The sequence below is a fragment of the Diospyros lotus genome, chromosome 1, assembly GCF_014633365.1.
Source record: "Diospyros lotus cultivar Yz01 chromosome 1, ASM1463336v1, whole genome shotgun sequence".
Lineage (NCBI taxonomy): Eukaryota > Viridiplantae > Streptophyta > Magnoliopsida > Ericales > Ebenaceae > Diospyros > Diospyros lotus.
Window position 1 is genome coordinate 32,950,367 of NC_068338.1, and position 14,056 is coordinate 32,964,422.

General features: G+C 37.9%; 1 protein-coding gene across 1 annotated transcript; it reads left to right on the plus strand.

Annotated features, from left to right (window-relative positions):
- The first annotated feature begins 67 nt into the window (after positions 1-67).
- On the plus strand, positions 68-12,592 carry LOC127803031 (protein TIC110, chloroplastic). The gene is made up of 15 exons (XM_052339034.1): positions 68-696; positions 1,260-1,319; positions 1,687-1,810; positions 1,922-1,990; positions 2,104-2,202; positions 2,426-2,492; positions 3,150-3,214; positions 5,390-5,484; positions 5,739-5,866; positions 5,971-6,071; positions 7,008-7,224; positions 7,553-7,707; positions 9,092-9,217; positions 10,988-11,950; positions 12,045-12,592. Exons 1-15 carry the CDS (start codon positions 185-187, stop codon positions 12,282-12,284), a joined length of 3,021 nt encoding a protein of 1,006 aa, XP_052194994.1. The 5' UTR covers positions 68-184; the 3' UTR covers positions 12,285-12,592.
- Positions 12,593-14,056: the final 1,464 nt, after the last annotated feature.

Here is a 14,056-nt window from a genome sequence, read left to right on the forward strand (position 1 = left end):
TAAAGAAAATGGTGGAGGAAAGTGTAATATCAACTTCTCATTCTATCTATATCTCCGCCCCCTCCCCCCAAAACGCCCTATCTTCTCCCTTTCGCTCTCTTCGCTAAACCCTACAGTCTCTGGAACACCTCATCTCAACGGCACTCTCTGTAGAGAGAGAGAGAGTGGGGGAGTAAAAAAAACAATGAACCCTTCGATTCTAACTCCATCTCCTTCTTCTTCACATCCAGCAATCCTCTTCTCACCAAGGTCAAACCTCTTCGTCTCTCTCAGCAGACACCGCCACTGCCACCGTCATTTTCGATACCGAATCTCCACCGTCCGATGTTGTTCACCCAACTCCTCGGACCAGCCAGCTGGCAACTCGACCTCTTCCGATGTGTTTGGGGGCAAGAAGGAGCTCACAGGGATCCAATCCCTCGTCGATTCCATGTCGCCGCCTGTTAGGTTGGTGAGCTCGGCCGTTGTCTTTGCTGGTGTGGTCGCCGCTGGGTATGGTTTGGGGCTCCGTTTGGGGGGTTCTCGGACGGCCGGAGTGGGTGGTGCTGTTGCGTTGGGTGCTGCCGGAGCTGGAGCCGCTTACGCTCTGAATTCTTGCGTTCCGGAGGTTGCGGCGGCGAACTTGCATAATTATGTGGCCGGTTCTGATGATCCGGTTGGATTGAAGAAGGAAGACATTGAAGGAATTGCGAACAAGTTAGTATAGTTTAATTATGCATTTACCTCTTCTAGTTCATAGGTGTAGGAATTAAACCAAGTATCTGGTCATTTTAATTTAGTTGCTTGCGTGTGAACATTTTATTAGTTAGTTAATGTGTTAATATGAGTGTGTTAGTATGGGTTAAATCCCATGTGCCATCAATGCCCTCAAGAGATAGAGATGGTGACTCCCATTTGCTAAACTAATAATTTCAAAAAAGAATCCATTGTTCGAAAATATTTACTCTTAAAAGTTAATTTGTGTTTTACCAAGTGTGAAGATTTGAAGAAAGAAAGCTGTTCCTTTGTTAAAAAATCATGCCCAGCAATTATTTTCTTAAAAGAAAAAAATTGCCATGCCTTATTCTTGATTGGAGATGGCATCCAATATGCCTATGAATTTCTCACTTTAAAAGTTCAGAAAAGCATTCAATGTATACTTTCTCCTTTGACCAGCTCCTCCATTGCTGTTTGTCTTGAGTACCATTCTCTTATATTTAGCATCCTTCAGCTGATATGTTCCCCTGCTTTTTTTTTCTTTAATCTGTTTAATCTTTCAGGTACGGAATTAGCAAACAAAATGAAGCATTCAATGCAGAGCTTTGTGATTTGTACTCTCGGTGAGTGGACAACGTACTCATCTTGGAGGCAAATTAATACTCTCCCTCACTTTCTCCTCTCCTCTCCCATGGATGCCATGTTGTAGAGATGAGAATTTAATGCTTCTGCTAAAACTTATGGAGTCTTGCACAAGGTCAACTATCGTAAATACAAATATGACTGTGTGTTTTAGAATGTTATCCATTTGGTTACTATACTTATTGCTATTTGATCAAATATAGGACAGACCAACTGCAGGAGCAACTGACACTTTAGTCTATAATCTTACTTCTGTAACTTTACTTCAGAATTTCCCATTTTATCTTCAACTAATTTTATTGAATAAGTAACTTTTGGGTTAATGTTATCTCTAAACTTTGCTCTCAGGTTTGTTTCCTCTGTTCTTCCTCCTGGAAGTGAGGATCTTAAAGGCAATGAAGTTGAAACCATTATCAAATTTAAAAGTGCATTGGGCATTGATGATCCTGATGCTGCCACCATGCATATGGAGGTAATTTTTGTGATAGTTATTTGTGTGTTTAAAGAATTATAATGATTATGGATATGTTTGAAACATGGGCATTGTATTCTGAAACTATTTCTGCTCTCTCTCTCTCCTTAGATTGGTAGGCGGATTTTCAGGGAAAGGCTTGAAACTGGTGATCGTGACACTGGCATAGAGCAGCGTCGGGTAGGTTACTTTAAAATCTTTTACCCTTTTTTTTTTGTATATGTATCTATAAGGTTTATTTAAAATTTCAATTGAGATTTATGGCTTGACCATTGTTAGTATCTCCAGTGCAGGCATTTCAGAAGCTAATATATGTTTCAACCCTTGTGTTTGGAGAAGCATCAACATTCCTTCTGCCTTGGAAGCGTGTGTTCAAGGTTACTGATGCCCAGGTAGTTACACAATGTCACTATTCAGTTCCTGGTATATTGTGAATTTTTACTGTCTTCCATTAATGTGTACCAGAACTTCAGCAATGTGGTCATCCACTTTACTTGTTGACTGTTAAGACAGAAAAATTGGATTATTTCATATGCAGATTGATTTCCAATATTTTTTCAGTTTCTTTACACTGGTTTTTGTTTCTTCTTGTGTTTCAAACTTTGTATCTATCAGGTTGAAGTGGCTATTCGTGACAATGCACAACGGTTGTATGCCTTTAAGCTAAAGTCAGTTGGCAGAGGTAAGCACATAAAGCACTGTTGCTTGAGCAATATATGTCGTATCTCAACTGAGCATTCAAATTGGTCCCTATCAGTGCCACAATATATTCCTAATTACATTTTTTGTTCATTCCTTGGAGGTGCAACTGGCATTTGCTCAACAACTTCCTCAGTATAATACATAGAATGCTGGATACATATCTATATTTTGTTGTTTTTGTTATTCAGAACGCTAAAATGACTAGTAAATGATTAAATGATTGAATAGACAAAATCCCAGTCCTGGGGGCTCTGGTTCTTTAGCATCAAATTTCCAGATGGATGCTTCTTATAACTGGGTGAACAAATGCATGTTCATTGATCTTGTCTTTTTATTCATTTCCTTTACATGTGTGCATGTGCATTGGTCATCCATCAAGTGCATTCATTTACTGAAATGAACGTTAATTTGCTCCCACTATATGTGGCAAGTTGTTCGCCATAAATGATTATTCATTCTGCGGATAATGAAATAGTATCCTTTTGTTTTTTATTTTATGTAGTCCTTGTTATTTTATTGTTGTTTTAATATAGTAATGCTTGCTTAGAAATGAGTGTTTCTTTGATGCTAATGCACTGGAAAAATTTTGTTTCTCTTGAATTGTGTGCTAATGTTAATGCAAGTTGAAATGTGTCAGATGTTGATGTCCAACAACTATTTAGCCTAAGGGAAGCTCAAGTTCTTTATCGACTTTCTGATGAGGTACACCTGTTCTTCTAATAGATGTTCTACATGTTTTAGTTGCCTCATGTTGTTGATTCTGTCTTGTTAAATAAGATAAGTAAGGGGTATTAGTGTAATTAACTTAAAATATTTGTATGTATATTCTCTTATATTATACACTTTTAGTAGAATACACAAATTATTTTATTCAAATGGTATCAGAGCCAAGGAGAAAAACCCTAACCCTAGATCTAGTCGCTGCCACCGTCCCCTCCTCTGACCGACATCACGGCCATTGTTCAACGCGGCTGTTCGTCTTCTGTGACCACCTGCAACGGAAGACGAAAAGGCTCCTCCATATCTGAAACGCATTGCGTGATTGTTGGCCTTCCTCCTCTGTTTTGGTCTTTTCCCCCTCGCCATCACTGTTGCTAGCTGTCGTCGACCTCGACCTCCACAACTGTTCGCCTTTGTCGCCACCTACGTTGTCCACCATTTGCTATTTGTCGCCTTGCCACGTTTTGCTGGCCGTCTGTCTTTTGTCATCATCAATCACAGCCCATCCTTCTCTTGGTCAACCATTGAAGCAACAGCCAAGCTTGTTGCCCAGATCTTGGCCCATCTCACCTAGATCTCAATTCGGATCTGGTCTGATCCAATTAACCCCAGCTTGATGCCCAGATCTTGGCCCATCTCACCCAGATCCCAATTCGGATTTGGTCCGACCCAATTAACCCTCCAGATTCGATTAGCCAAAATAGCAAGCTATTCTTTTTGTATCATGTCTTCATCTACAACACACTCTTCATCCGCAAGCCTCTTTACCACGTCCACATCTGTAGCCATTTCTCATTTTTCGGGCACACAAGTTAATACCACAGAGAAGTTGAATGGACAAAATTATTCCACTTGGTCATCTGCAACTTAGAAGAAGAGGTGTATATGGAGCAACCTCCTGTCTTTGTTGCTCAGGGGAAGTTTGGGCTGGTGTGTCACCTTCGAAAATTCTTATACGGTTTAAAACAGTCTCCTCGAGTTTGGTTTGGTCGATTCAATTTAGTTGTTCTTGAGTTTGGGTTAACTTGTAATGAAGCTGATCATTCTGTTTTTTATCGTTCTCAGTTTAGTCGCCACATTCTTCTAGTGGTATACGTTGATGATATAGTACTTACAGGGGATGATGATGTTGGTATCACTAAATTGAAGGCACGTCTTCACCAACGGTTTCAGACTAAGGATCTAGGTTCGTTGAAATATTTTTTGAGTATTGAGGTAGATTGGTCAAAGCAAGGCATCTATATTTCTCAAAGAAAGTATGCCTTGGATATGCTAGAGGAGACAAGGTTGCTTGGATGTAAGCCAATAGATACCCCTATGGATCCGAATATCAAATTGTTATAGGGACAAGGGAGGAAGCCTCTTTTTGATCCTAGGTGCTACTGTTGACTAGTTGGAAAACTTAATTACCTCACAGTCACATGTCCTGATATTTCATTTGCTGTGAGTGTGGTAAGTTAGTTCTTGGATTCACCTTGTGACAATTATTGGGATGCAATGATTCGTATTCTTAGGTATATTAAGGCTGCTTTCGGTTAGGGTGTATTGTATTAGAATCATGGACACAGTCAAATTGTGGGATATACTGATGCTGATTGGGCAGGATCACTTAGTGATAGGCGATCCACATATAGATATTGTGTATTTGTGGGTGGAAACCTAGTCTCTTGGAAAAGTAAGACACAAACTGTTGTCACTAGGTTTAATGCAGAAGATGAATATATGGCAATGATCCTAACAACATGTGAGCTAATGTGGCTGAAACAATTAATAATTGAGGAGTTAGGAGATACGCAGGTCAAGTCTATGCAATTATCAGGCTGGAATGCATATTGCATCTACTCATGTGTTTCATGAGAGAACCAAGCATATTAAAATTGATTGCCACTTTGTTAGAGAAAATGTGCTTTTTGGGGATGTGGGTTCCAACGATCATGGTTGATTTACTCATCAAGTCACTTAAAGGTTCTCATGTGAATTACATTTGTCCCAAGCTGGGCATGCTCAATATATATACTTCAACTTGAGGGGGAATGTTAAATAAGATAAATAAGGGGTATTAGTGTAATTAACTTAAAATACTTGTATATATATTCTCTTATATTATACACTTTTAGTAGAATACACAGATTATTTTATTCAGATGTCCTTTTGCAGATTGCTGAAGAGATGTTCAGGGAGCATGCTAGAAAACTTGTTGAAGAAAATATATCAACTGCACTTGGCATAGTGAAGTCTAGAGCAAGAGCAGTGTATGACCACAACTTCTGCTTACTAAATCTTTACCAGTTACTCGAGATCAGTTATATGAAATTTACCTCTAGAAAGCTTACTGAGATAATCAGCTCAGACCACTGTTTAATTTGAAATTATTGACCTCATAGTGCTTTTGTATTCTTTTCTACCCTTTGCCTGGCTTATGCAATAGGTGGGGTCTGATTGTAGTACATGTATTGTTCTGCCTGGCACTCATATCATCTGAATTAAATTAAATTACCTTATCCAGCAGGGACACCTCACATGTCATTGAAGAGCTTGATAAGATACTGGCATTCAATAACTTGCTGATTTCATTAAAGAATCACCCTGATGCTGGCCAATTTGCTCCTGGGGTTGGGCCTATTTCATTGTTAGGTAGGGATGCTAATAGATATTTTCTTTTGTGTCCTTCTCAATGCTAATTTTGTTTTAACTTACACATTATGTTAGTTTGAGTTATTGTGTGCTCTATGGCCTAGATGGTGAGTATGATGTAGATAGAAAGATGGATGAACTGAAGCTCCTGTTCAGAGCATATGTTACAGATGCACTCTCAAGTGGTCGCATGGAAGAAAATAAGGTGAATAACCCATTAAACAATCTCTTTTTTTTTTTCTTTCTTTCTTTTTGTTTGTGTTTTCTTTTTTTTTTGGGGGGGGGGGGAGGTTGGTGGAGAATGCCACCTAGCTAAGCGCACTTCTTTGTGAGTTAGGGGGACAGTATTTCTGGATAACCTTTTTTTGCTTCTCAAAGAACTAAATGATATTTATCAAAAGGTATATTAGTTCCAATTCCTGACACAATAATATTTGCATGTTTAAAATATGTTTTAAATGTACTAGAATTTTTTTGTAAAATATTTTATTATATTTTTAAAATTTTGCATAATTGAAAGTCAAAGTGAATCTATAATATAATATGTCAATGAAATATATCAAGCTAAGCCTAAGTAAAATATTAATATTATTATATATAGTATAGCTCATAGAAGTAAAGTTGTTTAATTCAGTCAATCAAAGCCCAAAAGCATAGTATATATATAATATAATAATAGTATACACTTCATATAATCAAAAGGTAAATATATTACATTTTACAACTCAAAAGCGACTGACACTGCAATTGTTTCATTCATAATTAAATAGACACATTATTATAAATAACTCAGTGGGGCCTGCCTACCCCTCTTGGCCTAGGGTCGGTCCACCGCTGGCTACCGTGCAGATCTCATGTCCGAGCACACTCTGGCTCCGTATCCTTTGGGTAAATATGTGAAATTAAGAGTTGATTCCTTGTTTCTCATTATATCGACTGGATAATACAATAGAATCTTATGACTATAACTTCGTTGCTACAATTCTGTTTCCTATAGTTTTCTAGATTATTATTATTCTTGTTATTATTACTGACCTGTAAAAAATTATTATTCTTATTATCATTTTTTGTTGAATTTGTTATTGTGTTCTACAGTTCTTTAATATTTATAACCTTCCTGGGCCTTTTATTTCTGTTGTAGCTTGCTGCATTGAACCAATTGAGGAATATATTTGGTTTAGGCAAGCGAGAAGCAGAATCCATAATGCTGGATGTTACCTCAAAAGTGTATCGTAAACGACTTGCTCAGGCTGTATCAGGTGGTCACTTAGAATCTGCTCAGAGTAAAGCAGAGTTCCTACAGAGCCTCTGCAATGAGTTGCATTTTGATCCACAGAAAGCCATTGAAATCCATGAAGGTAAGATATCTCTAGTAATTTGCTTTTTGAAGTTGATGCACAGAAGATGTTATTTTTTGCTTCTTGGGCATCTCCATCATTGCATTTGTGTTTTCATATGTCAAATGGAGTCTGAGACCTTTTTACATATTGAACTTGTCTATTCTGTAAACTCAGAGATGATACGAACATGAATCTGAGTTGAAGCATGTTCTACATTTCTTAACATGGATTCAGAGGAGATGAGGAATGGAAATTTTATTTACCATGTGCCTTGATATCAAGTGTGCAAATTGTTCCTTATTTTAAAAATAATGGATTCTGATTTTTATGTTCACTTTAACCTCAGAAATTTACCGGCAAAAACTTCAGCAAGCTGTTGCTGATGGAGAGCTCAGTGAAGAGGATGTTAAAGCCCTTGAGCGGTTACAAGTCTTGCTTTGTATTCCACGTAAAACTGTTGAAGCAATTCATGCAGTTATCTGTGGTGGCTTGTTTGAAAAGGCAAGTTATCTGCCTAAGTATTAAATTTATATAATGCAGGAACCTGAGGACATGAGTACATGGCCAAATCTTTAAATTCTTCATTATTCTTCTCTTCAGTGAAATATTCATGAAGCAGTGTTTACATGGCTGCTTCACTTAAATTTTTACATGGCCATCTGATCAAGGGCAAATTGAAGTGCAAATATTCGGATAAATCACACCAAAGGTCACAAAACTTTGGCGTCATTTTCAATTTAGTCACTAAACTTCAATTTCTTGCAAAGTGATAACAAAACTTTAAAATGTTTTGCAATGTGGTCACTAAAGTGATTTTTTGATGGTTCTTAGCCAAAATTGCTGATGTGGCGATGATATGGCCATTGCCACATCAGCAATTTTGGCGAGAAATTGTCGAAAAATCACTTTAGTGACCATATTGTAAAACATTTTAAAGTTTTGTGATCACTTTATAAAGAATTAAAGTTTAGTGATCAAATTGCAAAAGACACCAAAGTTTTGTGACCTTTGATGTGATGTACCCGCAAATATTCTGCTGCACGATACCAAATTAATAGACATGCTTGCATGCCCGACCACATGTTACTTGAAAAGTTGATTCTTCCAGGATGTGAAATGAGAATGAAGTACACCTCTAAATGCTTTATATTGGATAAGATAGGGGTCTGCTAAAATCTAATGTATATTAGGAACAATCTTTTTAGCAATTAAATATTTTGTGAAGTAATCATACGTACTCTTTTTTTCTTTGTGCAAATTAATCACATAAATACATATTTCTAGGATCATTTTGTCCTGCCCATGCCATCCGTTATCCATAGATTTTTAGTTCATTATATTTTGAGTTTTTTGTTCTCTCTTCTTCTTTTAAGGAAGCTTGAAGGAAAAAAGTGGAAACTATCAAAATCACTTTTATCATTAAATTAGCAGTTTTGGAATGAAAGCATACCATGTCTTGGAATACATGTTCACCAATGGAAATATTTAGGATACTACCATTTTAGGTAATGTTAGTTCAACTTGACATACCAAGCGTTCATACCCTTAACGGATATGCTTGCATTACAGGTATTTGATGCACATTTGGGAAAGACCTCTTAACACAGGCTTACAAAATAGCATCCTCTATTGTAGCGATTATGGAGTATTAGTTCAATAGTTTTCAACAGTCAGCCTTAAATTGGTTGTACATAGGGTTACTTTTTTTTTTTTTATTAATTTTACTATAAATGAAGTTATTTCATAAGTAGTTTGCTGATTTCTAGTTTTACGGGAGGAGAATATGCCATTCCTAGCTTGTATTTATTGTACTACTGTGATTCCTAAGATGCCCACTGGTTGTAATTGCTTAAAACCTGTTACCTCAGCTCTGTTTCTTTTCCAGGTCGTGAAGGATGCAATTGCTGCTGGAGTTGATGGATATGATGCTGATGTAAAAAAATCTGTGAGAAAGGCTGCACATGGTTTACGCTTAACAAGGGAAGTCGCAATGTCTATTGCTAGTAAAGCAGTGAGTTACCTCTGCGTACTTTTATTCTTATTTTAATTATAATGTTTTGAAGCATTCAGACATCTGGACTAGCCTTCTTACTTTTTTTGGGCATAATTATGCGATAGCATCAGCCTGAGCCCATGTGTTGCATAGGGCAGATGGTCTAGTTTGGTTAAATTCCTAAAGTTTGAGCCTTGGGCATGTGTTACATGGACTTGGGTACTGCTCGGTGTGGACGTTCCTTTTAACTGTAGATTCATATATTTTCATGTCCGAGACGCCCTGAATGTTATGAAAGTTTAATTTCTCAAATACTCATATAATTATATAATTTTTAAGGTAATATTATATTTGCAAACTAAGATAGAGAATGTTGTTCATAGAACTTTGTTATTATGCATAATTATATATTGATAATCAACTATCTATCATTCCATTACAAAGTTCTACCATGCATAAGGGATACGTATCCTGGGAAAGTGGAATTTGTCCTTTGTTTTTTCTTTCCCATTCACTCAGATCTCTTTGTTTTTATCGAGTTTTTTTGGATCCTCTTTTTCTTTCAAATTAAAAGGGAAGAATAAGAATCTTCTTTTCCAGATCCCTCTTGGTTCACATCTCTTATGTTTAGTCCCTTTTGTTTCGTATGTTGTTTATGGTTCTACATCTCTTTCTTCAATTTTTAACTTTCAACCCTTCCATTTTTTAGGTTTCTTTCAGTTTTTAGTACCAATGTGTGCTGGCATTCTGCCTAAAATAGTGGACATAGATAATAAGAAATAAATAGGATTTCTTAATTCTGACACAAGACACTTATTAGGCAAACCATATCTTTAAAGAGTGTCAGATGGGTGTTAGAAATTAAAGAGTCCGGCATAGGACAGTTTGGTCATTTTTGTTGATCTAAGTGTATATTTGAGCATCTTCTGCTTTGTAGTTTTGACTTGCAGAAATATTATCGATAAACTTAACTTTAACATGTGTCCAAATTGGCTGGTGTTCTTTTTTCCGTGTTTTATTTATTTATTTATTTATTTTTGGGGGTTGGGGGGAGGGTGGGCGCAAAGATAGATGGGTTGGGGTTTATTATGGGCAGGGTTGGGGGGAGGGTGGGCGCAAAGATAGATGGGTTGGGGTTTATTATGGGCAGGGAGGTGAATTTAGCTCAAGAACAATAAGACAGTGACTGATATTCTGTCGTGAGCATTATCATGTTGTGTTGTAGAGGAAATGTTTAAGTGGCCTGGGCATGGGAAAGAGAAGGGTAAGGTGGGGGTGACCAGCGTATAGACATGACTTTGACAATAATTTGTATTTTTGCCAAGCTCTGGCTTGACCAGGGCAAGCCTTAGGTGTCTACTTGATCCCAACTAAGGACATTAGTTATTAAGATGTTCTCTTTTGTGTCTGTATGAAACTACTACAGCAAGTGTGTTTGCCACCGTAAGCACACTGCACAGAAGTGTGGAGACTGCTTGAGTCAAACACTACCTTAAAGCTCAGCCTCTGTAAAATATTAAAAAAAAAAAAAAAGCTCGGCCTCTGTCCCTTTGCTACTAATTTACCACCCTTGGTGGTGGTAATGCAATTTCTAGATGCAGCACTTTTTTATTCTATCAGTGTCAAAAAATTTGATGAGTGTGTATATGCCGGACAGATAGTAAGATACTGGGATGCTTAAACTTTGTCTGATAACTTTATTTTTGAGTGTCATAAGATAGTTGATGCCGTAAATAATGTACTTAATTGGTGCTTGATGTGCATTCTTGATGACTTGGATTTATGCAGGTCCGGAAAATTTTCATGACCTATATACAACGAGCACGTGCAGCTGGGAGCCGAACAGAGTCTGCAAAAGAACTTAAAAGGATGATAGCTTTCAACACCTTGGTTGTGACTGAACTAATTACAGACATTAAAGGTGAATCATCTGAAACTGCAGCCAAAGAGCCCATTAAAGAAGATGATAGACAGACAGATGAGGATGGGGAATGGGAATCAATCCAATCACTCCGAAAAATAAGGCCTAGTAGGGATCTTTCTGGAAAGGCTAGCCAGACAGAGATAACTCTCAAAGATGACCTGCCTGAAAGAGATAGGACTGACCTTTATAAGACGTACTTGTTATTTTGTCTTACTGGAGAAGTCACCAGGATCCCATTTGGCGCGCAAATCACCACAAAGAAAGATGATTCTGAATATGTGCTGCTAAACCAGCTTGGTGAAATTCTAGGTTTGACTAGCAAAGAGATTGTGGAAGTGCATAGGGGCTTGGCTGAGCAGGCATTCAGGCAACAAGCTGAGGTTATTTTAGCAGATGGACAGTTAACCAAAGCCAGAGTTGAGCAGCTAAATCAGCTGCAGAAGCAAGTTGGTTTGCCACCTCCGTATGCTCAGAAAATAATTAAGAGCATAACAACTACAAAAATGGCAGCTGCCCTTGAAACTGCCGTTGCTCAGGGGAGGCTTAGTATAAAGGAGATACGAGAACTAAAGGAAGCTGGTGTTGATCTAGACAGCATGGTATCTAAGAGCCTAAGGGAGAACCTCTTTAAGAAAACAGTGGATGAAATTTTCTCTTCTGGTACTGGAGAGTTTGATGAAGAGGAAGTCTATGAGAAAATCCCACACGATCTCAACATTGATGCAGCAAAGTCAAAAACAGTTGTCCATGAACTTGCACGAAGTAGATTATCTAACTCGTTGATTCAGGCTGTAGCTCTCTTAAGACAAAGAAACCGTCCAGGAGTGGTTTGTGTTCCCTTCCTTTTCTTAGCATACAATGTTGAAGCTTTAATGAATTCATAGTTAGGTATAAATATCTGTCTATGCTATATTGTTACAGGTTTCCTCTCTCAACGACTTGCTAGCCTGCGACAAGGCCGTACCTGCACAGCCTTTATCATGGGAGGTGCCTGAGGAGCTGGCCGATCTCTTTGTTATATACCTAAAGAGTGAACCTGCCCCAGAAAAGTTGTCCCGGTTGCAGTACCTGTTGAACATTAGTGATTTGACAGCAGAATCCCTAAGAGCATCGGGGGATAGATTGGCTGATGGGGCTGAGGAGGAAGAGTTTGTATTTTAAGTTCTGTGATTGTGCTAGGCGCGGTGTATGAGTTAAAAATCCAGGTTGAGCCATATGTATCTGCACTGTTTTGAGAAACAAATTCATAGTGCCATTAGATTAGAAGAAAGTAATTGGTTAATAATATTATTCTCTGGTGTGATTTTTGTTTAGTCATAGCAAATTATATTAGAACAAGGGAATTGGTTCGATTGTTTCAGGGTGCATAGTGGTTGGCTACCATTCCTGGATTTTACTAGGCATGTGGCCAAGGCCATTCTCACTATGCTTGTGTTGTCATTTGATCTAAACAAGAATCATTTTTGCAAGGCCTCATTGAGTTTGGCAAGTTCAGTGTCAGAGACTCTTAAGAAAGATAATTTCCTTTTGTTATAAAAGTTATACTAGAAATTTTCAACTTAAAATCAATCTATTTCGTTGCTGCTAATAAATGCCATTCTGCCATGTGGGGGCCTTCCCAATTGTCTTGTGTTAAAATAATGCTTTTGTATTGTGCGCAAATAACACAAATAAACGCTAACGCAATTGACTCATTAAAATAATAATGCTTTTGTATTGTGTGCAAATAACACAAATAAACACTGAAACAGTTGACTCATTATTTCTTTATTCTATCCATGAACAGTTGACTTCCTTTCCCAGCTCATGACATACACATCAGGGAACTAAATCATAATCAGTATTTCAACAGCAGAAGAGCAACCAACACAACAATTAACTTATTTATATAGTGGCAATAGCCTGAAACTCAATAAGAATGTGGGCTTGTAGGGTCTGCCAATCGGGGTTCCTGATTAACTTTCCTGCAATCCATCCTGACCTCCCCTCGAGCACCAGTGAGAGGCTTTATATTACCCATCTTGATCATAGACTCTCCAAAGTCTGCTCCATACTCCCGTGGGTTATAGCTATAGAAACGAACTAGCTCGTCACTCTCTCTATTAGCACCGCTGAATAGTGCCTGATCCGAGTGGAGGAGACCCTTCTGTTGCAGCTACTCCCAAAAATACACAGTATCAAACACCGTCGTAGTTGCATCAAGAGGTGCTGTAATATTGTTGGCGTTTTCTGTAACTGGGCATTGCCTCTGCAAACTCGGGGTCTATGGAAGAGTCATTACAAATCCTGTTCCTGAAACTTACTCACCTTGCAAGCCCGATAGTGTGGGCGCCAGAAAGAACAACCAAGTCTTTCAGGCCTAGTCCCTGAGCTTGGAAGTTGGAGAGGAGGCCTGAGAAGTTCAAAGTTGGGGAAGGCAAATCTGAATAATTAGCATCTTCATGACTTGCAGTTAATGAGTCCCTTCTGCCTAATAATACTTCATAATATGGACCTCCCAGCTGAAACACAAGACAGAGTATGACCTGACCAGTTAATTGAAGTTGGTGGGTACACGAAAACTTTTTAAGCTGAATTGGGAGGATTGGATACCCTATTTTTTTCAAGTGATTGGTTTAAATTTCATATATGATTGAGACGCAAAAAATTAACACATGTTATTGAACACAATATACTTTAGCCAATGCCTCCCTTAAGCTCCTTCTCAGGGTGGAGTTGACTTTTGATTAGTGCAATGGGTGTCTATAGTCTTTAAAATTTCATGGTAATGGAGACATATTATTGCAACTCTTTAAGTCTTAACAAGAATATCTAGTTAGGTATGAGTCATCAGCTTGTGTTGATTATATATCTGCTCTTTGTACGCAATTCTTCATTTCTATCAATTGAATAGTCCAGTAAAAGTAATTTTTTAATGTGAAAGGTTTGTGAAT

What these genes read in the sequence shown, in the direction of transcription:
- LOC127803031 (XM_052339034.1), top strand. Translation starts at nt 185, where the DNA reads ATGAACCCTTCGATTCTAACTCCATCTCCTTCTTCTTCACATCCAGCA. An exon ending in AAGTCTAGAGCAAGAGCAGT is followed by an intron (nt 5,485 to 5,738) that starts GTATGACCACAA and finishes TACCTTATCCAG; the next exon opens with CAGGGACACCTCACATGTCA. An exon ending in AAAGAAACCGTCCAGGAGTG is followed by an intron (nt 11,951 to 12,044) that starts GTTTGTGTTCCC and finishes ATATTGTTACAG; the next exon opens with GTTTCCTCTCTCAACGACTT.